The sequence below is a fragment of the Emydura macquarii genome, unplaced genomic scaffold (assembly GCF_026122565.2).
Source record: "Emydura macquarii macquarii isolate MOO-44397 ecotype Brisbane River unplaced genomic scaffold, CSIRO-AGI_Emac_v2 contig_369, whole genome shotgun sequence".
Taxonomy (NCBI): Eukaryota; Metazoa; Chordata; order Testudines; family Chelidae; genus Emydura; species Emydura macquarii.
The window spans coordinates 3,742,084-3,766,211 of NW_027130506.1; the positions used below are offsets into that span (position 1 = coordinate 3,742,084).

The 24,128-nt window shown below is 43.1% G+C and overlaps 2 protein-coding genes across 5 annotated transcripts in view; one reads left to right on the plus strand and one right to left on the minus strand.

The window, feature by feature from the left end:
• The window catches only part of MRPL13 (mitochondrial ribosomal protein L13), a 62,815-nt gene extending 59,920 nt beyond the window's left edge, over positions 1–2,895 (minus strand). Inside the window, exons 1-2 of one of the 2 annotated variants that reach the window (XM_067530903.1) lie at positions 2,757–2,893; positions 1,344–1,467 (exon numbers count right to left, since the gene is read on the minus strand). In XM_067530903.1, coding sequence (XP_067387004.1) covers positions 1,344–1,467; positions 2,757–2,783 — 151 coding nt within the window. In that variant the 5' untranslated portion in view covers positions 2,784–2,893. Of the gene's footprint in view, positions 1–1,343; positions 1,468–2,756 lie in introns of both variants that reach the window. The other variant, XM_067530911.1, reaches the window with a different exon arrangement.
• MTBP (MDM2 binding protein) overlaps positions 2,873–24,128 on the plus strand; it is a 69,266-nt gene continuing 48,010 nt past the window's right edge. The window contains exons 1-9 of one of the 3 annotated variants that reach the window (XM_067530894.1): positions 2,873–3,029; positions 6,187–6,267; positions 7,429–7,502; positions 7,605–7,756; positions 10,069–10,127; positions 11,085–11,229; positions 12,847–12,964; positions 14,028–14,162; positions 15,031–15,125. In XM_067530894.1, coding sequence (XP_067386995.1) covers positions 2,954–3,029; positions 6,187–6,267; positions 7,429–7,502; positions 7,605–7,756; positions 10,069–10,127; positions 11,085–11,229; positions 12,847–12,964; positions 14,028–14,162; positions 15,031–15,125 — 935 coding nt within the window. In that variant the 5' untranslated portion in view covers positions 2,873–2,953. Of the gene's footprint in view, positions 3,030–5,008; positions 5,125–6,186; positions 6,268–7,428; positions 7,503–7,604; positions 7,757–10,068; positions 10,128–11,084; positions 11,230–12,846; positions 12,965–14,027; positions 14,163–15,030; positions 15,126–24,128 lie in introns of those variants that run through there. The other 2 variants (XM_067530876.1, XM_067530884.1) reach the window with 2 other exon arrangements.

The following is a 24,128-nucleotide window of genomic DNA, read 5'->3' on the forward strand; positions in this document are numbered from 1 at the left end:
TGGTAATCCATCAGTGCTTGCATAACCATGTAAAAGTAGCCCTTTCTGTTGATGTACTAGCAAGGTGCTCTGGGGCCAAAATAAGGATGTGCTTCCCATCTATTGCTCCATCGCAGTTTGGGAACCTCACAGCTGCAAAGCCATCCACTATGTTCTGCACATTGCCAAGGAGCAGGAGATTATTAATGGCCTGGTACACTTTCATAATAATGGCCCCCACAGTGGACCTTCCCACTTCAAAATGAATCTCCACTGATCAGTAGAAATCTAGCACTGCGTTTCCATAGTGCGATCGTCACTCACTTCTCCCTGTCAGGGCAGCTTTCCCTGTCTCAGATGGTGGGGGTGAGCTCAGCACACAGATCCAAGAATGTGGCCTTCGCATCTGAAAGTTCTGCAGTCACCACTCGTCATCCCAAATCCTGTGTTACGATGTGATCCCACTAATCAGTGCTCATTTCTCGGGCCCAGAAGTGGCACTCCACCATTTGCAGCTGCTTCGTGAATGCCGCCAACAACCTTGAATTGTTTCTCGCTATGTCCCACAGCAAACTGACCATGAGAAAATCGTTGTGTTCCTTGCAGTTCTTCTTGTGGCTCTGCAAATACGTGAAAGCTGTGCTTGCAATGCTCATGACAATAGTGCAGTCATACAGGCTCCGTGCTTCTCTCAGTCACCCCTTGCTCTCAGTCCCCCCCCTGCACAAGTCTTTTCTCCTCCACCATGCACTGCCAAAACTATCCAAAGACACTACTCAACAGTGGCAGGCTGCATGCTGGCAGAGCTCCAGCCTTATCTTCAGGCAGAGAGGATTGTCATTACTGGAATTGGCTTAGCATGATAGATGGACACTGCTCAGCGCTTCCATGTTTGCACAGCTGATTGGCATTTGCTTCTATACATGATGCACAGTTTAGGGAATATCATTATTTGTTTTACAGAAGTTGCTCAGAAGCCTCAAACCAGATTCATGGCTCCATTATGCTAGATGTAGTACAAATGCATAGGACAATACAAAATCCCTACCTTGAGAAGCTTACAGTTAAACATATTTAGGGCAGGGACCATGTGTTTATACAACATCTAGAACAATGGGACCTATAAATGCTACAACAACATAATTGTTCAATATTAAATAATATAAAGCCTGGTTTTATATGGAAGAAAAGATCAGTGACACAAGGTGTCAGGGAGAAAAAACGAAGGTGGGGAAAATGGAAAGTCTTAAAGTTTGTTAAGAATGCAAAAACAAACAAACCCAAATGTGATTTAAAAAATTGATATGAAAGGAAACAGACAAATGAAGGAAATCAAGTTTGCCGCAGTTTACTAAAATACTTACTCAGAGCATGATACACAGGTTTGTGCTTCCCCTGAAGTCTGATTACACTCACAGCTGCAAGTTTTCCGGGTGGTTGCATCTTCCCATCTATGAGATACCAGGCTCTGGCAAAAGTAGCCCATTGCTAAAGGGAATTGAGAAAGCTGTGGTTAATGCACTAAAAATAAATACAATCAGCATAAGTAACTCTAAAAAACCACACTTATGTTAGGCATGTTAGATATTTTAGAGAAAATACATGAGGTATTTTAAAGATTAACTACAGTATGATTTTTAACCAATAAAGAAATTACTTTTAGAAAAAACAAACTTTCATCACTCTTTCTAAATACTGTACAAACATTAATGTTCAATTATAGTTCCCCAAGATTTTAAGAAAGGATGAGGGAAATTGTAAGTGCTGTATAAATTATCTTCAGTAGTGATAATGCTATGAGGAAATAGCTAGAGGCCTTTTCCACCTTCTGGTATTGTTTTCAAAATCTAGACCTCCTCTTAATAAATTATTACTAACTAACAAAATAATAAGAGCTGTGGGTTATCATAACTCTGACTACTTACTTTACTTTCAATTTTTGAGGTATCTGCAATTCTAAATAGAAGAATTACAGACCTGATCCTGCAAACACTTCATGAAGTACAGCACAGGATTAGCAAGAATAGTTCTGTTGACTTCCATAGGTAACACCCCAACCCTACAAACACTCTCTTAACGTTACTTACTCCTGCAGACAAGGCACCACATACTGCAAACATTTATGCACAAGCTCAGTTTTCCTACCATCCCATGGATGTGCCTGATTGTGGGCAGGATCCTGACCTAAGTGTCTGCAAGATTAAAGCCTATGTTTACTCTTCCTTTTTGCACCCGCCTTGTTACTTGCTACCTTACGAAATTAGCTGCTCCATGTGAGGACGATGAGTTTCACTCGTCTCTCCAGGGAGGGTAAATATAGCAGAGCGTGGAAGGAAAGTGCAGAGCCTTTCCTTTCCATTCTCTGCAGCCCACTGGCTACCATCGCCATCCTCCAAAGGCAGAAGGGCGAGACTCATCCCTGGGAAGCGGCGGGGCCCGGGATTTACGTCAGGGAACTGCCTAGAGGACGCCGCCGGTTTTTGCACCGTGGGGCAGGGACAACACGTCTCCTGACAGAGGAGAGGGCCCCACTGCCCGCCCCGCAGAAACACCAACCCCCGCTGTGGAGAGGGGTCACCCACCACCACCAAGGGGACGCCAGTCCGAGGCCAGGCAGCGAGCGAGCGAGGGCCCGAACCCGAGCCCTCCTTGGTAAGGGGAGCCGCCTGAGCGGCCTGCCCGCCAGCTCCCGCATCCCCCACACCCGGCGAGGGGCCCGGCCCGGCGTGGCGCGAAGGGGCCGGGCCGGGCCGGGCCGGGCCCGCGGGGCCACTCACCTGAGCCCCCTTGGTGTAGCTGGACATGGCGGCGGCGCTCCGGGGGAACGGCTTGGCGGGCGGGCCGGACCCGGCGGGCGCCGCGGGAAGCGGAAGTGTCGGAGGCGCGGGAGGGAGGGACAGGCGGCGGTCGGCGCCGGCGGCTGAGAGGAGGGTCCGCGCTGGGAGAGGAGGAGACGCCCGGCGCTGCCGCGGCCATGGACCGGTACCTGCTGTTCGTGAGCTGGGCGGAGCGGCCGGCCCCGCGCCCCGGCGGCGCTGAGCGTGCAGCAGGTGCTGGGGAGCGGGTGTCTGGGCGACCACAGAGGCCGAGGGCCGGGGCGGCTGGGCTTTGAGGCTGGGCTCTCCGCCTCCTTGCCGGGGCGGATGACGGGCGCTGGCCGTCTTGCCCGTCCTCTTCCCCTGGGCTGAGGAGCTCGGGTACGGCGGTGACAGGCGCCGCCCGGTGCGACACAGCCAGGGAGGGAGAGGGAGAGTCACGCCCGGGGGCGCTAGTTGTGCTGGTGCTGTGGGGCCGGGCCGGGTCCGGGTGGGGTGGGGGGGAGATCTGCCTGCAGCTATCTGTACATGTGGGAGGGTGACTAGGGCCCCAGGCTCTGTCCTCTGTGATGGGTCCCTGAGTGGGTCGGGGCTTCCCTGCCAATGTTGTTCGCAGGTCTCTGCGGTGATCCTCTAGTTGCCTCTCTAGAGTTTTGTGTGATTATTTTCCCCTGCAGCGCAAATTGCGGGTGGGAGCCCCAGGTTTCAGGCAAGCTGAGTGGAGCAGATGTCCACGATGCTGTCTTTACGCACCAGGCCGCTCAGAGAGCTTTGAACAAATTGGTTTGAGCCATCATTCTTCCTTCTTAACTCTACCATCTGCCAGGATGGGTTAGGGACAATTCCACCGAGCAGCTGGCAAGGGAGAGGAGAGCGTTTCATAGAGGAGAAAAGAGACTTGCAAAATTGTGGTGTGACATGTAGATATTGTGTGGTGGTGTTTGTATTGCACCATCACACCAGTGCATAGTGAGTGACACAATTATGATGGTGGTATGCCATAGCACATCTCAGAAGAGAGTTAGGATGGCTCTTTGTGACTTTGTAGCTTCTTACAGTTTTGTTTTTTCATTCCTAGGTTAATTCATAGATTCCAAGGCCAGAAGGGGCCATTATGATAATCTACTCTGACCTCCTGTATAACACAGTCCATAGAACTTCCCCAAACTAATTTCTAGAGCTTATTTTTTAGAAAAAGCATCCCCTCTTGATTTACAAATTGTCAGTGATGGAGCATTCACCCAGACCCTGGGTAAATTGTTCCAATGGTTAATGACTCTCACCATTATACATTTACATCTAATTTCCAGTATTAACTAACTTCTTCTGCAGAGGTTAAAGAGCACTGCTTTAAACACATTGTCTGAATGGAGTGTTTTGTATGACATACTTCTTGTTTTCGTTTTGAGAAAGTATTATCTCTAGTCCTGGAAAAATAACATTTCATGTATCTACCTAGAGATATTGCATGTGTACACCCTGCTAATCAGTACATCCATAGAATTATCATAGAAAGCAGTAAAACTTAATTAACTGGTAAGCAATGGATGTGTTTCTGGACACTTCAGTTATATAAAATAAGTGAAGTGTGCATGCGTGCGTGCGTTCGTTTGTTCGTTCAATAACTGTCCTAGAACCAGGGATCTTCTAATGATCTGGCCCCTTTGGAAAGCTGAATTTCTGTATTCTATTTGATTCAAAATGAAATGTTAATGAAATAGAGCAATGCTAAAACTGAGACCACACTGATAAGGATCCTAAATCACATGGTAGAGCAGAATTGGGGTGGGCGAGGGTATTGTCACAGTGTGAACAAATATGCTATGTGAGGGATTTTGATATGAGAGCAACATGAAAGAGAAGACTAGATGCTTTTCTGTGTATCCTATGCAGTCTCAATAATTGTGGCTGGATAACAGATTATCCCAGTACTTTAGAAGAAAAAAGTCTATCCTTTTATTTGGGTGGCACATTTACAGGCTTCTACCCATGAAATCATTGTCTCAGTGCTTTACTCCTGAGGGAATTCTGCACACATGCAGAATTCATGTGCCCCACAGATTTTTTTTTTTCTCTGCAGAAAATGCATTCTGCTGGAGAAGTGCTGCAAGTTACGCCTTTTGCCCACTAGGGACTGCTGTGGCATCAGAACGGAGGCAGCCTGCTCCCTGGCCATAGCAGTCAGCAGCCGATAGGGAGGACGAGAGGCTGTGTTCCTCACAGCGTCCTGCCTGTAGGGCCCCGTAAGGAGGCAAGGGATATGCGGGGACAGACGGAGCAGGACACATGCAGCTGCTGGAGGATCACAGACTGGGATTCAGGATGGCTAGTGAGAGGGGACAGACTGGAACGAGGGCTGAATGGGAGTGGAGGTGGCTGAGTGGAGGTGCAGGAACATATGGGGACAGGAGAGTGAGGTGCAGGGACACATTCTTCTCCCACCCACACCCATCAACCCTCCAACCACCTATCAATCACTCCCAGGAGCCTTCCCAGCAATTATTTCCCTCTCCCTCAGCTCCTCCATTACCACTGACTTCCCCACACCTTTGTACTGCTTCTCAGGGGTGCTTGAAATATGTTTCTGTATTGTAATGTGAATGAATTATTACTCAAAGTTCTGTATTAATATGCCTAGTAAGAAATCTATTTGTCAAAAACATTTGAATCTTTTTTGTTGTCTGTGTTATTACATACATACTTGTTGACAGGTATTTTGAAATAAATGACCAAAATAATTGAGACTGATATGATTATATTGTTATTTTGACAAATAAAATATGCAGAATTTTGCAGAATTTTAAAATATTGTGTGGAGAATTTTTAATTTTTTGATACAGAATTCCTCCAGGAGTGCACTTTGCAGAAATCCAATCTTACTAACTGAAATGTCTGCTCTGTGGCAGGTAGAACTTCCTTATAGGTAGGGAAGTGCAAGCTTTTGTGAGTTCTCTTCCTGGCTGGATGTGTCACAGCATCTGTCAGGTCACAAAACAGGCTCTTCTTTGCATGTCGAAACCTTCTGTTAAACAGACACTTGAGAGTAACTGGATCTGCTGGCCTAACTAGCAAGTTTTCTGGTGTTTCCTGTAGGCCATTGAATTTCCAGTTGAAATTGCAAGGTCTGACCTGAAAAATTCTTATTATTTCAGAGATGTGTAGTTCTTCTTTAAACATAGGCTTACTATAATAGAAGAGTTCACTGGTTTAATGAAATACATTGAAAAATCTGTCTAGTTAAATCCATGCAAACCTCTAGACACATTGTCTTACTTTCTAGTATAGACAAGGCCTAAAACATAAGGTCATTGGACTCTGACTTTATGCCATGTTTGCAAGAAAGGAAGGAATTGTTTTATATTTTCAATTAATAGAAATGTGTTTTTTGCAGGCATAACTTCTGCAAATGTTTATAACCTTCTGAAAGAAAATTGTAGAGCATTTTTAAATGAGGATGTAAGCATGTTCCCAGGTAAATATAGTAGCAAATACCAATATATGGCAAATGTTATTGAGGTTATTGTTGTTTAACCAGTGCTTGAAAAATCCATGTGCCCAGGGCAAATAGGAAGTTTTGATGAATGAATGTCATCACTTTCTTCAGAATCTGAGCTTTCATTTAAAAAAGCCCTCCAAAATTAAAGTTTCCTTATATTTATGAAGAAAATCTTCCAAGTGTGAAACAAGTGTAACCAATGCAGATTTAGCCAGAAAAAACTCCTGACAGCACAGCCCCTGTGTCCGCTGCTGCTTGTGGCTTTCCCAAACTGCAACAGGTGTATCATTGCTTCTCAGAACAGGGCAGTAGAGAAACTGACAAAAATTGGGACACTTTCACTCTGCTGCTGTTTGGGAAATAGTGAAGTCTTCCCTCACCTCCTCTTGTGCAGGAAATAGCCAGATGATTGGGGGTAAGGTAAAATAGTAGAGAGCTCAACCCATCTTTGTAGCAGCCAGGAGGAGGAATTGTTTCAGCGATATGAGGTGGAACAGAGAGAATGCTTTTTCTCTCTTCTAGCAGTTGATTTGGGGGATTTCATGTGTATTAGACACCAGGAAGCTGAAATGAAAGATGGAGTCTTTAAACAACATCCTAGGTTAGCTCTCTGGTAGGAATCCTATCATCTTCCCCTTTCCCAGCAGCTCACTGGAGGGAAGGGATTTTGCTTCAAACTTGGGCATTGCCATGGATAGTCACATTTCCTCCCCAGTCTCCCACCCATTTTCCATATTTTTCTCTGTCTAATAGGTTTAGACCTCTAGATATTTTGTGTGTTTAGAATTTTCAAGCCTAATGGATGTTGTTAGTATGTTGGGGGGTAACCATGTTATAAACAAGTTACCTGACTGTTTGGTTTTGTAATGTAGACAGGACCTTAGATGACCAAGATAGAGCCTGCAGTGACAGAGTGCAAATTACAGCTAAAAGAAAGTGTCTTCATTTAAAATAATGCTGTGGTTGCCTGAAAAGTTATATATGACAGGATTACTTAAATTTCTAACTCAAGCAATAAAGTAAGGTCACAAGTAAAAATCTTCATTCATAAGAAGGAAATGAAATTGAAATAGGAGGAATGGACTGTGGGAGGATTGATTGCTTTTGATGTTCAAAAATTTATTTTATTCCTCTTAGCATGTTCAGTGATGGGCATTCCAGGAATGAGGAAATGGTATTTTGCAAATCAAGTTATATACGATTTTTATCAGGTAAGAAGAGGAAAAAAAGTTATATAACTCTTCACGTGACTGCAAGTTTTTGATTAACATAAATCAGCATTTTGACTAATAAATTTCTTTTGCTTTTGTTAGTTTTGTAGTTCTGACTGGGAGGAGATCAATTTTGACGTGAAGAAAGATGAAAGTGAAAACTCGCTCCGAACCAGTATAGAAGACGGCCTGGGTGCTATTCAGAGTTTTGAGGAGGAAGATAGTAATAGCAGAGAGTCACTGTCACTAATTGAGTATGCTTATTAAATCTTTATTGAAACATGTAGTGATTCAGATAGCTAACAGGCACAGAACAAGGGAATCAAGAGAACTAATTTGTTCTTTTGATGATGGTGTCCATTTTAAATAATCATAACATCCCCAAAATCTTTAAATCCAAAATTCAGTGTAATTGTACATGACTCTTTAAAATATCTTAACTTTTATGGAATAACAAAACAACTATCTTCCTACCCACTGAAGTTTTTGTATAAAATGAAACATTCTGCTGTGAAAATACAGGATATATTAAGTTTACATGGACAACGTGACTTGTTTTGGAAACAGCATACATAGTATCAGAGGCTGATTCTACTTTTTGATGCTTAAGTAACTGGCACCTCAATATTCTGAGTGGTGCTCTTAAATAATATCTCATGTGCTGTGAATACCCAGTGAGCTCTTAATGAATTCTTGTTTATTGATTCCAATTGCTGATTTCATTAAGATGCTGAGACAGGCATGAAACATTGATCCCCTTTTTGTTTCCCAGCAAGGTGTTTGAACCAGTAAGTTATACATAAACATAGGGGATTGATTTCTGTACTGTGCTTTTTAAGAACTTTGACATAATTTCAAAGTATCAATAAGACATTTATTTATACTTGCTAATCTCTCATGTTATTTCTAGGTGTTCAGTGACCTAGAATACTTAATACTCTGCCTTTCCTGAATGATGTTTGTATGCACAGTTAAAATTTATATTATATTCTTATATTTTATTTCCTCAAAAAGGGTCCATTGTGGTGATATGCTCCAGGATTTTCAAAAGAGCCTGAGGCAATTAGGTGCTCAAATCCCACTGAAATGCAATAGAAGTTGTGTGTAATATAGCTGGTCAAAACAATTTAGAAACATTTTCCCCTGGAGAATACAGATTTGTCAGACTCAAAACATTTCATGGGAATGTGCTAATTTTGATAAAATTTTGTTTGTTTTAACTTTATCATTTTGATTAATTTAATTTTGGCTTTATAATTTTTAAATATTAAATTTAATACTGTATATTGGTTTGACATTATTGCCTTTCCCATTTTCTTCCCCTCCTTGTGTTTAAAGGCACAGAGTCCTAATACAAGCAAAACTTCATTTTAGTTTTTTTCCTTTTGGCTTTTCAGCAATGTAAAACAAATATAATAATGCCTTTGTATAATTAAAACAAGTTAGAACTCCTACAGCAAACTTTTAAAAGGGGAAGTGGGTTATGCCTCATGGGGAACCTAGCAGTATCTGCCCTCATCACAACCAGGCTTACACTGTTCCCCTCACATCGTAATGGAGATAGATAGTCCAACAATAATAACTAAACCTAAAAGCAAAAGAGCTGTGTAACAATATAAAAGTGTGAGAGTAATGACAAAAAAACCCAAAAACCGTAACAGGAACACAAGCTTCTTGCCTCCTCAAGGGGATGCTCGCTCTTGCAAGTATCAGGATGCCAGGTCTCAAATTGATCCGTCATCACACAATGGTTGCCTAGGCGACTTGAATTCATAAAAGAGCTTAAGAAAAAAACCCAAACATTTCTCTTCCAAAGAACAAATTACAATTCTTGATAGGAAATGCGACACGGAACCCAGGTTGTTAATATGTAGAGTAGTTGGCATTCTAGAATATTAGGGGTTTTTTAACCAACTGACTATACTTTTCTTCTGACTGTTATAAACCTTAGATACTTAAATTCCTAGAGGTTTTTAAGTTTAAAATCTAGGCTTTTATGTAGTGAAGGTTTAAATGGTGTATGATCTTATGCTGTCACTTGTACCAAGATACGGCATGCATTGCATAAGATGCTATATGGATTGCACACTAGATACACTAGACACTATTGCAATAGATAAATCTGTGGTACTGAGAATGAAATTACTCTTATTAAATTAAATAGTGAAAAAAATAGAGCGGGTAGTTATCTATTACTGTTAATATGTTGCCAGCTATAGTACTATACAGATGATTGTAAAGAACTATAAATGAATCTGAAGATTTCTACCTTTGATTATTTGCTTTGAGAGGTAGCATAGACTAGTGGACGGATCACAGAGCTGGGGGCCAGATACCCTTGAATTCTAATCCCAGTTCTACCACTAAGTAGCTGGCCTTGGGGAAGTCATTTAAACTATCTACCTCTGTTTCCCTGTATGTAAAATAGAGATGTCATTAATACCTCATAAGGCTGTTTAGTGCTTTGAAGACATAGTGTACTTTCATAAAGTGTTTTATATTATTACTGGTAATTTAGTAATTTTGTCCATAAACTTTCCAATGTGACAACCCTGTTTAATTTCAGTGTCTATGAAGAATCTGCAGAGAGTCTGCATCAGTTATCGGACAAGATCCCTGCTCCTGGTAATTTCACAGAAAGGAGTGTGTTTATCTTGAAGGTCCCTGTTCTGAGGAGTTTGCAGTCTAAGGACAGACAATTAGACAGAAGTTAAGGGAAGGGAAGCAACAAATAGAAATTTTTTTTACATCTGCTAGTTTCACTCTAGGTGGAATTGCAGAAGTGGGAACTTGAGGGACTTAAACCTGGACATGATATTTTTCTTGTGAATAAGCTCACAGAGGTTGTACCATGCATGTGGGGGCTGTGGGGAAGAAGTGATGGAGGTGACTGATTGTGAGAAGGCAGATTGAGTTGTGAACATTGGCAAAGAAGGGGTGGAGGGAGAGACAGTGGAGAGCTCCAAAGGGAGTGATGCTCAAATTGACAGGCAAGGAAAATGACTGGACTGAAGTGGATGATATGTATTTTTGGGTGGGTTGGAGTGGTGGATGTTATAGATGTCAAGGCAGGATATAGAGGGCCTGAATGGGGGATTTCAGTGTGGGGGATGGAAAGAAAAAAGAAACACCTTGGAGATGTAAAGGAGGATGAAACAAGATACAGCTTGGTTGTGTGAGGCAAAGGAGGAAGAGGAGGAGTCAAAAATAACTTGTATATAATTGATCTGAGTGACAGTAAGAGGTGGAGATGTTGATGGTACATAGAGAAGAGAGGAAAGTGGAGAACATTTGGGAGAGAAGATCATGCGTTTTGGTTTTCCTGTGGAGGATAAGCTGGTGACAAGATATCCAAGTGGAGATGTTAGAGAAAGAGGCTGAAATTCTTGTAGAAGGATTTCAAATATTGTTCCTACATTTCTTGATTTTGCTCCTTTAAAATATCAGACGGCAATCAGCAATAAAGCAAATTTTCTGTAGAATGTTATATAAATTTGGTTTACTCTTTAAAATGAGATGAACACTTGGCTCTACAACTTCATAGTGTCTCAATAATTTACACTGTATGTGTTTTATTTACAGGAAGAGCCATGGTTGATGTAATACTACAGTCTGGTGAAAGAGATGCCCCGAAATTAAAAGACTGCTTACCTGCTATTGGTGCCCTGAAACATCTGAGAGAATGGCATTCTGCAAAAATCACTATAGCAACAAATGACTGTAAAGGGTATGATTTTTTTGTTGTACAAGCAGAATCATTACTTGTTTTGTCAACATACATTAATGTTTTTAAATAAAGCTCATGAACTGTCATAGTGCTTGACAGATATTCTTTAGGAAAATATGGTTTTCTCTCTTATCATTGTTTAAGAGGAGGAGCTATCCAGACAATTTTGTTGTATTAAATACATGCTTTCAGCAAATGGGATGATAGAAATGCAAGCATTTAAAATGCCTCTAATCTCTAAGGGACAGTATATAAATATATTATATCTCATTTTATTTAACTTTCCCTCATCTGTTTAGTTTTATCTGATATCCTGGCTTCATTTTACATAACATATTATATCATATGTATTGTGTGTGTGTGTGTGTGTGTGTGTGTATATATATATATATATACACACACGTATATATGTATAATGTATATATATTATAATATATAAATTATATATGTATAATGAGTTTATCTAATTTTATTAGCATTATACAAAATGCATAATTTATATATTTATATGTATACAAATGTTTAATGACTTTATTTAGGTTAAAGGGCTTTATTAATCCAACTTGAAAATAAACTCTTTACTGAGTTAATAGCGTAAATCCTGGCTGTCCTCGTTCAATTCCTAAATGCTTAGTATGCTTATGGGCACCTCAGTACTCAACTGGATATGTTTTAATTTTAACTACAAGTTTCTTGAGTTGCTTTTTTCTCCCATGGTGGAATTGGGAATTAAAGATGGGGTGTCTAAACTTTGTGTCGAGTAAGTAGGCCCAGCCATCCATAATCTTGCTGTCATTTGCTATAACCATGTACTTTCTTTCAAATCCAAGCCTGGCATTGGAGACAGGGGGTTGATCCCATAATATCTTACCCTACTCAAGATCTAGTCAACAAAATTGTGATAAAACAAGGAAACTAAATGCATAGTCCTATGCATGAAAACCTATAACGAGAAAAAACATTTACTTGTCATCAGATATCTGCTGATACACACAGAGGGAGATGAAAAACTATCATGATCAATTTATCATGATGGAAAATTCTTTCCTGACTTCAAGTATGGCAATCAACACTTCCCTGTGCAACCTACTTTGGATCAAATAGGGTCAGCTCTGTGCTGTGCTGCACTGCATGTCCCATATGCATAATGAGGAAACGTGGCCCTGCTTTTACAACATGCAAACCCGCAAACAGTGAACAAGGGTAGGGAGATCCTCTAGTTGGCAAGAGAAGCCAGTGGCTTCCCTTTCCATCTATGCCTCTTATTTTCCTTAGTACAAAGAGATGGCCAATAATGGGATGTGCAGACTACAAGGCTGCTAATTACAGGCTGACTCAGTTTGCCAAGCCAGCCATTGCTTGATACATGCCAAGGTTCCCTACTGTCATCTTGGTGGAGCACGGAAACACCTTCCTCTGCAGAAGTGGGAACCAGCATTTCTGTAAGAGATTGTACTTTTCAGAGGACAAAGGTGTACGTAATTGTCTGTCTTTACATATCAGAAATCTATGTTTAGTGCTAAAGTTTAGTATTCACAATGGATTAAATCAAATTGCATGTTAATCTGTAAAACTAAATGAAATATGAGATTCATTATTTTTTCTTCATGTTTACAGTAGCTGGCAAAAAATTGCAGACTACCTATCAGCAGATGTCGTTGCTTCAGATAATATAATAAATATTATTGATTCAAAGGAGCTGTGGAGAGGAGAGATTCAGATATGGGAGAGAAAGGTCAATTAATTTTTTTCTAGTTCTGGTCAACTTTGTTTAGGTTCATTGTGTACACATGTATAAAATTGTTGTGGATACTGTATTATAAATGCTTAAGTTTCATGCTTTCATCTTAATTTCCTTTAACAATCTAATTATATAGGAATGCATTTAAATAATTAACGTTTATTTTCTAAGCAGAGAAAGTACAAGAGATTTTTTTTATTCGGTACAGTAGACCCTCAGTTACAAACACCTTGGGAATAGAGGTTGTTTGTAACTCTGAAGTGTTTGCTACTTTGAACAAAACATTGTGGTTGTTCTTTCAAAAGTTTACAACTGAACATTGAATTACTACAGCTTTGAAACTTTACTATGCAAAAGAAAAATACTGCTTTCCCTTTTTTTTTAGTAGTTTACCTTTAACACAGTACTGTACTATATTTGCTTTTGTTGTTTTTCATCTCTGTGCTACCTGATTGCATGCTTTCGGTTCCAAATGAGGTGTGTGATTGACTGGTCAGTTGGTAACTCTGGTGTTCGTAACTAAAGGTTCTACTGTATAACGAAAGTGTGGAGTTTCATGATTTAGGTGCCTAATTTTGGGGCCTAACTTTAGGCACCTGTCTTTTTATTGTCTTTATCTTGGGGGGGGGAGGGGTTTTTAAGTCAAATCATTTGTTGTTCACGACAAGCCATAATCATCTTTCTGTGCTACTTTGTAGTACTCAGATGAAAACCCATGTCTACACTTGTGCAAAGAGCAGCAACTATTTAGATGTAGAAGACACTGCTTGTATTTGCAATGTCTTAGTCTTGAATACATGACGTGGTTTATCCAATACTAATGTGATTCTTATTTAGTTGTTTGTTGAAATCTGTTGGCATCAACCCTAATAGGACTACGTCCTTTTAAAGTAATTGTGTATCTAATTGAGGGAAGAAAAATGGGTTTATTTCATTCTTCATCTGCTAGTTGCACCAAATGCTTGATATGCAAGAACACAAGAATTTTCTTAACCTAATTCATCCCATTAATGTCAGGTTTTTTATCTGTCTTTTTTAAATATTTTATTTTCTTTAGTTTGGATCTGAAGCTAGATTTCCAAAATTTTGTATAAAGAGTGTATCATCAAAGCCATTCAGCACATCACATTTAAATACTTGCTTTGCTGCCAAGAAAACAGCACAATCAAAGAACACTAATGTTTTGCCAGAGGTAAGGCTTGTGTTTGATCTTTCTTTGAAGTACTATGGGTTCACTTTTTTTACCTTCCTGAGAAAATAAATAATGAGGGAAATGGGTAGTCAGGATTCAAAAAGTAAAGACTCCATAATGTTCAGTTCTTAAGGCTTATCTTGTTCACATTTTTGTCTAGATAGTATCAATGATATTTGGTCTAATAACGTGTTGTCTAAAATGTGATATTACATTCTCGAAGCAGAAATGAAAAAATGGTTCTGATTTCTTAGCTTTCGAAAAATTTAATGTTAAATGAACATTGCAGCATGTTGGAAGCATGGATTCATTTATTTACATGTACAAATACACTTTATTTTTAAATACTATTTTCTAAAAATTGCTTGTATCATATTTTGCCCAGTGGAAATTGGTCTTCATTTAAAAATTTTTAAAAATAGAAATAATTATTGTTGAAAAACACTTAATATAAAAAATTCTTTAATTTAACTACATATATTAATTTTAATAGATTTTTTTACAGTTAAAACATATGAATATGTTTTGTCCCTAATTGTTTGGGTCTTGGGATGATTTTTATTTGTAGTATCTGAGGGAAGATGGACTCAGAAGCAGCCCTGCACTTATTATTTCATATGCATCTGTAGTATTCTAAGGAATCTATTAGGCACCTTCCATAAGTTTGCTCTTTTAAGATGTTTAATTATATTTTAATTTGACTATATTGCAAAACCTTCCTGTCTTTCTCACCCCAATTTCCGTGTTTCAGATGTGTTCCTAAATAAGGACTCAGTTCAGCAAAACACTTATAGCAAGTAATTTAAGTTCCACTGAAATCACATCTAAAATATAAATGTTACAAAATCTGAATTGATTTTCTTTCCAGGTTTTTCATTATTATGGTCCTGTGTTAGAATTCTTGCGGCTGGTGGAGCTCTCAGATTTACCATCCTATTTTGTATCAGATCTTGAATTTGAGCTGTATCCTTTTCTTTCCCCAAGTGTTTGCAAAATAGTGTGAAGAAAAGGGGGTTGTGGTGGATTACCTCAATTTGCTACACTTAAGATGTATATTTAAGTTATGTCAAAGGTCTAGAGTATATGGACAGACACTTTTTAGCACGTTATAAATCTAAATAAATAAAATAAACGTGCATATTAATATGACTTAAATATTTTTCTGACTATATCACCAATTACATTGACTGCCTAGTATATAGTAATGTTTATCTTTTTATAGCATAGTAACACTTTTGTTACAGAAATCTCAATGATTTTTTAAAAAACTTTCAAATATATCTTTGGGTGCATGAAGATTTTAATGTATTTGCAATTTCCTGAGAATGTTTAATAACATCTAATTATGAATAGACGATATTAGAACTGGAATGTCTAATGAAAGATTTTCCCCATATGGAGGATTTCAGGTAAAATAAACTATATTCAAGTGATTTAGTAAATTCAGAGTTAAAATTGAAGCTAAAGCAGATGCAGAATATCTTCATATCTGAAACACTTTCCTTAAAGCCAGAACTTTCCGCTAGTTTAACACTTTCTTTTACATGCAGCATAAAATATATATAAAACTTTCCTGATCAAGTATATATTTTAGAGTATGAGTTTGAGCTACTTACTGAACCTTGCAGCCCTCGTGATGTGCAGCTAATATTTGTCATTCAACGATGGGGGGGGAAAGGGAGGAGGAGGGGGAAGGAATCTTAAATGCACTTAATGCATACTTGTATGTTAGCAAGGTTTTTATTTAATGAAAATGTGGACTAAATTTATTATACTTGTAAAAAGAGGGCTTAAAATAACACCAGCCTAGTCAAAGAGGTTAAATGTATACATCTTTGGAAGTGTTTTACTTATTATTAAGACACTATTGACGCAGTATATTTAATACAATGACTAGAGGAGACATGTAAACGAATATAGTCTCCATTTTATGCTGCACAATATTTAAATGTACTGGCAGCTGGTCATTTAAGGGGAGGCCCTGCAGGGTAGAAGAACTTGGTATCGTGCTTCATTTTATTTTAGCAAGAGTCAAGCTATTTATTGTCCAGTGTCTCTATTCTTTCTTAAATTTAATTGCTGATTGCTTTAAAATAAAATGCTCTGGTGTTCAGTTTAATATGCTGAATTTCTCTCATCTTTAATTCTAAATCTGGACCATTTTTCTTAAATGTCTTAGTAAACCATCTTTTAAAAACAAGAGTGTTTCTTAACTGGTTGCAAGAGGGACTTCACTATGCATATTAGAGTTATATGGCCAATTAGAAAAAAAGGCATTGATGTATGAATGTACTTCCTCCATCTGTATCTTAGCAAAACTTGAATAGTGCTAATTAGTCTGAGCACTTGTGACATTTTTTAAACTGGGTTCTCCAAAGCTGAGTAATTATTACTGCCTAATATTCTCTCAGGATGTATTAATACTCAGTCAATTAAAGTACTCCTCCATGCATTTAGAGATCATCATACCAGTCTAGTAAAGTAGTCCAATATCCATTTTCACTGTATTGTATATTGAAAAAACTGAGTGAGAAATTCCTCCCACTCCCAAGCTTTTCAGAATTATAAATATATTAATTTAAGAGATTTGCCTGTTATAGTGAAACTGGCATCTGTGGCAGTTCTGCTGCAAACAGGAGGCAGTATTATAGCTCCTATAGGTACATCTGCACTGCAAAAAAACCCGACTCCCTCCCCTCCCCCAAAAAAACCAAAGCCAAAAAAAGAACCCAACCCCCACTGTGGCAGCAAGTTGACTTTGGCTTGTGATGTGGGGCAAAAAATAGCAGTTTAGATGTTTAGACTCAGGCTGGAGCCTGGACTCTGAAACTTGGGGTGAAGGGGAGGGGAATCCCAGAGCCTGGGCTCCAGCCCAAGTCTGAACATCTGTGCTGCTATTTTAGCTCTGTAGCACAAACCCAAATCATTTGACCCAGGCTCTGAGACTCGCTGCCATGAGTCTTTTTTTCCCCCACCCGCAGTAGTGTAGACATACCTTTTAGTGTGGTGGGTTAATAGACCATAAAAATCTATAGAGATTGTTCTTAAGAATATTTACATAATTTAAAAGACATTTACTTAATAGAGAAGCCTCTATCCACATAATAATTATCCCTACATATAATAAAAGGAAAAAAAATAATGGATTAATTGTGGCATGCAAATAGCGTGGTCAGTGGTAGGCAAAACGCTGTTTCTTTACAGCCTGCTAAGATAAAGTAGGCTCACAGCCATATGAAGTTTTTCGTGCTTAATTTTGTAAGTGGAGATATAAAGTGCACTAGAAGTAACACAATGTCTTTGATCTGATGCCATGATAAAATTAAATAAATAATCTTAACACGCATATTTGGGCTAACAGATTGAAACAAAGAGGGCCATACTGCTATTTTTGGAATGAAGAGGAGAGGGGGTATTTTGCTAGGCACTCCCATCTTGTGATAGTGATGCTCCACTAATGTTGAGCTTTTTGTGTGAAGAAAAGGCTTACGCAGTTTTAGTGTATATAGCTTATTTGAATGTGTAGAAATATACTTGCACAAAACCTGTATACTCCAGTTTGTACAAAGTTAAAGGGAATGGATAGCTAAGGAGCTCTTTATCTTCTAGCACTCAAATTAAAATTTAGTGCCATTGAGACCAGCGCTTTCTTCAATTGATCCTGTCAGTTGGTTTCTAATGCTGGCAATCAAATGCCTTTCAGAACCAAGAAGTGCTGTTTTTCATTGGTGCTTCAGAAGGATATTCTGTGTACCGTGAAGTCAGTACACTTAAAAACAGATAATTTGTGTAATCTGTTTGGGGTGGGATGGGGTAGCATGGTGGGGGGAGAGAAAGGCACAGAGAGAAGGTGGTGAATTGAAGAGAGTGCAGGATTTGAAGAAATATAATTGGGCCTTTCATTAAAGCCCCCAATAAAGTACAAATATCACTGCAGTCAGAACACAAATACCATCATCTTAAACTGAACCCATTGTTTATAATGAACAGCGTTCTGGCTTTCAGTTAGGACCCACAAGGAGACATTAACTCCTATATGTTGAGCACATCAGAAAGGAAGAACATAAAAATATAATCTATTGTTAAGGTCTATGGGATATATCATTATACAATTTAACCACTCTTCATTAAGACACCATGAGTAGAGGGCTCTCAGCACCGTAAGTGATTGGGCTCTAAATGAGTATCTAAAAACCATGACCTGCTATTTTGGTGGTTGAGTGGGGAGTTGAAAGGTGGATTTAGATTTTGTTCCAAAGAACAAAAAAAGGTAAAGAAAGAAACACAAGAAAGCAACTCATCATCCAAGTTTTATGAGTGCTGCTGGTGCTTGGAATGTCTCAGTTATGATGGTATATCTGTTGCATTAATGCCCTGAGGGAGTTATCAATGAAAATCTGCATTCAGTGGGAAGTTATAAGAAATTCAGGCTTTAGCAGTAGCATTTTATATCAGCTGATTAAAATCTTGACATACATACCTGAAATAAGTCATTGGCTATCATAATGGTAAGAGATTCAATAAAGCATATAAAAAAATTTGCTCCTTCATGGTCATTTGAAAGCGTTCAACAAATATGCTGTATATCATAATATATATTTACAAAATGCCTGAGTTAGTGTACCACCCCCTCTGAGACAGAGAATTTATGCATTATAATGCTTTGACAATAATGAGGCATATGGTGATTTGGCTTGTATTTAGATGGACTGAAATATTTTTCTTCGAGTGCTTGTTCACGTCCATTCCACTTTAGGTGTGTGCACGCCTCTGTGCACAGTTCCCAGAACGTTTTTCCCCTTAGCAGATACCATAGGGCTGGCTCCTGCGCCCCTTGGAACCCTATGCACATGCCGAAGTATATTAAGCGCTGCCGGTCCTACGCCCCCTCAGTTCCTTTTTTCCGCCTGTGACGGTTGCTGGAACTAGCCTTGCTCTCAGCAAGTACTATTCCCCTTCTTGAACTTGTTTGTTATTCTAAGTAGTTTAGTTAGTTAAGTAGTTGTTAAGTGTTGTTAAAAAGAGTAGTTAGAGAGGCAAGTCCCTGCGGGGACTTAGAGCAGCCAGGCTATGCCTCGGTCGCCGGGATTCAAGCCATGTGCCTCCTGCGGGAAGGCCTTCCTGCTCAGCGACCCCCATGACTGCTGGCTTAAGTACTTGGGGCAGGCACACAGAAAAGTGCAAGATCTGCAAGGCTTTTAAACCGAGGACTCAGAAGGACCGAGAAATCCGGTTAAAAACCCTGCTGATGGAAGCAGCACTCCGCCCGGTGTCCGAGCTGGCCCGCTCCACCTCGGCACCGAGCATGACCTCGGTGCAGAGTGCACTACAGGCACCGACCTCAACTCGGCACCGCGCAACATCACCAGTACCGAAGAGGAGGAAGCAGTGCATGGAGTGCGGACTCTCCTGCACTGTCGGTACGGGCATGGTCGAGTACGGATATGCACCGGACCCAGCCTGTTGAGTCTTCTCCGGTGCCTGCATCTCCGGTCAGGGAGCCTCCCCCAACTCGTGGGAGAGTGCCCGTGCCGACGCTGTCGACACTAGAGGCTTTTCAGGTGGCAAGAGCCTTGTTGGCTTTGCCTACACCACCTCCGCGCCCCTTCCCCAATCGAGGGAGAAGGGGCTGGTGTCACAGGGGAAACCTGTGTTTGGGTCCCCCTGAAGGGTGGTGGAAATGCCCAGTATGGGGAGGAAGATCTCCTGCCAGACGGCCACCAGGGATAGAGCAGAGACGCTCCCCCAGCAGTCGCTCCAGGTCAGCGTCGTCGAGTTGGCCTGCTTCGACTCAGGACGCGGAGTCTCCCTCTCGGCGCCAACGCCGATCCCCAGCCCCAGAGGCAGCGCAGGCCAGGAGGCGGCACCGGTCAAGGTCTGCCAGGCAGTGCTCGGATAACTCCCGTCCCAGTTTCCCGGCACCGAAGAGTTTGCCCGTGCCCAGACGGCGCAGAACCTGGTCGCCCTAGGAGGACCCGGCACCGAGGAGTTCACCTGCACTGAGGCGGCGCAGAACCCGGCTGCCATCGGAGGACCTGGCACCATGCAGTCCATGATGCGGAACCCGGTCGCCGGAGTCCAGCTCGGCACCGATGAGCTCAGAGTGGTGCCGACCTCGGTCACCAAAAAGGTTTGCAGGGCCACATGGCAAGTGGTACCAGAAGTCATCGGTACCAAGACGACGCTCCGGTACCTCTAGCTCTTTGGAGCGCACCTCCGTTCATTGGCACTGTTCACGGTGATGGAGGCAGTCCTCGTCGTCCCCCAGGTCGGAGGCATCAAGAGGGCGTTCCCTGGCATGGAAGGGCGCCCGGGACCGAGGACATGTACAACACTGCCGGTCAAGTGACTCAGGGTCTCCCAAGGGGGACAGCCGTCGGAAGAGCCGATGCACTCACAAAGTGTCACAGCCTGTGGCGCAGTCAGCCCCAGGTTGGCCCCAGGGTCAATGGCCGCAGCAATGGCCTTATTGGGCCCTATGGGGTATCCAGATGGGGCCGGGGCCCCAATCCATCCTGTCATTGGGGATGTAGTCCATGCCTCCAGCACAGGAGAAGGCCCATAGACACCACTCCTTGGACAAGGAGTCGGACCCCATGGAGGGACCCTCAACAGGTGCAACCCTTCGCCAGGAGGGGGCACACCTGCAGAACACGCTTCGGCAGTCCCCTTCCTCCTCACGGACGAGGCCGTGTCCCGGGACCACTCTGTGCCACTGGAGGATTTCAGGGCGCACCAGGAGCTGCTCAAGAGGGTGGCCTCCAACTTGGGGTTGGAGGTGAAAGAGTTAGAAGAGGCCGAAGATAGCCTCTTTAATGTGCTGGCGGTGGCTGCCCCAGTGAGAGTGGCCCTCCCAGTCCATGAAAGGGTCCTTAAAATTGTAAAGGCCCTGTGGCAAACCCCTTCCTTGGTCGCCCCTACGTCAAAGGTGGCCAAAAGAAAGTATTATGTCCCAGCCGAAGGGTTTGAGTATTTGTTCACTCACCCTGCCCCAGGAACCCTGTTGGTAGATGCGGCTAACCAGTGAGACAGGCAAGGTTAGCCAGGGTCCACTCCCAAGAACAAAGACAACAAAAAGATGGATTTGTTTGGGAGAAAGATTTATTCCATGGCAAGCCTGCAGTTCAGAATTGTCATCCATCAGGCCCTCCTACGTAGATATAATTTCAACTTGTGGAACTCCTTCAGGCGGTTTGCTGAGGCCCTGCCCCAGGACCAGGCCACAGACTTCAACACCATTGTAGAGGAAGGAATCACGGTGACTAGGGCAGTGCTCCAGACATCCTGTGATGCTGCTGACTCGGCGGGCAGGCCATAGCCTCTGCCATCTCCATGAGAAGGTGCTCGTGGCTGCAATCCTCAGGCCTGTGCCAGGAGGTGCAGCAATCGATTCAGGACCTCCCCTTTGATGGGTCGGCCCTATTCGCTGACCAGACCGATGCAAAGCTGCATGGTCTGAAGGACTCCAGAGCCACGTTTCGCTCCCTGGGCCTGTGCACGCCCCAGACTTCCAGGCGCCAGTCACGGCCAGGCGCAGCAGCAGCCACGGCCTCCGCCCAGGCCTTTTCAACTCTATAGGAATAGGTACAAGAATAGGGGGTTTAGAAGGAGAAATCAGCCCCCCAGCTCATCCTCAGCCCCCCAGCAGGGGCCCCCTAGGGGGTTGGGCAACAGGAGGAGACAGTTTTGATGGTACGCCTGAGGATGGCACCCCGACTGTTCTCCTGGATCCACCACGCCCCTTCCTAGACAGGTTAAGGCCCTTCTATCCTGAACGGGCAAAGATCACGTCGGACCCTTGGGTCCTTGAGATAGTCCCAGGGGGCTATGCCCTACAGTTTACATCTACCCCTCACAACAACCCTCTTCCTATGTCCCTCTTCAGGGATCCCTCTCACGAGCAATTCCTCTTGCAGGAAGTGGACACCCTCCTCAACATAGGAGCGGTGGAAACGATCACTCCAGGCAGAAGCGGGAAGGGATTCTATTCGAGGTACTTTCTCATCCCCAAGGCGAAGAGGGGTCTGAGACCCATATTAGACCTGCATCGTCTAAACAAATATGTCAAACAACTCAGGTTTCGCATGGTCTCCCTAGCCTCCATAATCCCTTCCCTGGATCCAGGAGATAGATATGCCGCCCTCAACCTCAAGGACGCATGTTTTCATGTGTCTATCCTCCCCAGCCACAGGCGTTTTCTCTGTTTCACGGTGGCTGGCTCCCACTACCAGTTCACAACCCTGCCCTTTGGCCTGTCTTCGGCCAAGTGCATGGCGGTTAGTGGCTGCCCACCTGAGATGGAAGGGTGTGCAGATTTTTCCTTACTTGGATGATTGGCTGATCAGGGGCAGGTCCCAGGTCCCAAGTGCAGGAGAGCATGACCCTCACTTGCTCCACATGCAGCAGGCTGGGATTGCTCATAAATGAGCAGAAGTCTGCATTAACCCCAGTGCAACGCATAGAATTCATTGGGGCCACCCTGGACGCTTCCCAGGCCAGAGCCTTCCTGCCTCAGCAATGTTTTGAGGCGATGGTCTTTACCATCTCCCAGCTGCACTGATGCCCCAAAACAACAGCCAGGCACTGCCTACAGCTGTTAGGCCACATGGTGGCCTGCATGTACATAGTGAGACTAGCTTGCCTGAGGCTCAGACCGCTTCAGGCATGGTTGGCCTCGGTATATGTGCCAAGCAGACACCCATTGCACCAGATGGTCACAGTTCCCCTGCCTATCTTAGCCTCCCTAAACTGGTGGCGGAGTCCCAGGGCAGTGATGAAGGGCGTTCCGTTCAGGGAACTGGTCCTGTCGGTCACCCTAATTTCCGACTCTTCAGATGTATGATGGGGAGCCCACATCACCGCCAACTTAGGCACTCAGGGGCTCTGGTCGGAGGATGAGAGGCTCCTGCATATCAACGTGAAGGAGCTGAGGGCCATTCGCCTAGCATGCAAGGTGTCCCTCTGATTCCTGACAGGCAGAGTGGTGCAGGTGCTGATGGACAATGCCACAGCCATGTTTTACATAAACAGGCGAGGGGGGGGGCATGCTCCTCAGCCCTCTGCGAGGAAGCTATCCATTTGTGGGACTTTGCCATGAGGCACGATTTCCACTTACCTGCCTCTCACCTCCCGGGAGTGAGGAACGATGAGGCGGATCGCCTCAGCAGGTCATTTCTACCCCACCACGACTGGTCGTTGCACCCAGAGGTGGTGACTACGATCTTCCAGAAGTGGGGCATTCCCCAACTAGACCTATTCGTGTCGGCCTGGAACGCGAAGTGTCCAAGGTTCTGTTCGCTCTGGGGTCACGAGACTGGGTCGATTTCCGATGCGTTCCTCATCAACTGGACGGGGACCCTTATATACGCGTTCCCGCCCATTCTGCTCCTGCCCAAGATGCTGCTGAAAATAAAGAGGGACAGGACGGACGTTATACTCATTGTTCCGGCCTGGCCGAGACAGCACTGATTCAGCATGCTGCTGGACCTTTCGATCGCCCCACGCTTGGAGTTCCCGAGGCTGCACAACCTTCTATCCCAGGACCATGGTTGCCTTTTGCACCCGGACCTGGACTCCCTGCACCTCACGGCCTGGAGGCTCTGTGGCTGATGGAGGGAGAGAGCGCCTGCTCGGTGTAGGTCCAACAAGTCCTGCTTGGCAGCAGAAAAACTTGGACACAGGTTGTGTATCGGGCTAAGTGGAAACGGTTTACCTCATGGGCGGAGTCCCGGGGTATCCCGCCCAGCCTCTTGCCTATACAGGCGATCCTGGAGTACCTGCTCCAGCTAAAGCTCCAGGGTCTGGCGCTGGCTTCGCTGAAGATTCACCTGGTGGCCATTTCGGCCTTCCATCAGCTGCTAGAGGGGAGATCGCTGTTCTCCCATCCCATGTCGGTCAGGTTCTTCAAGGGGGTGGAGAGGCTTTATCCGCATGTCCATGACCTGGTACCTCCCTGGGATCTCAACC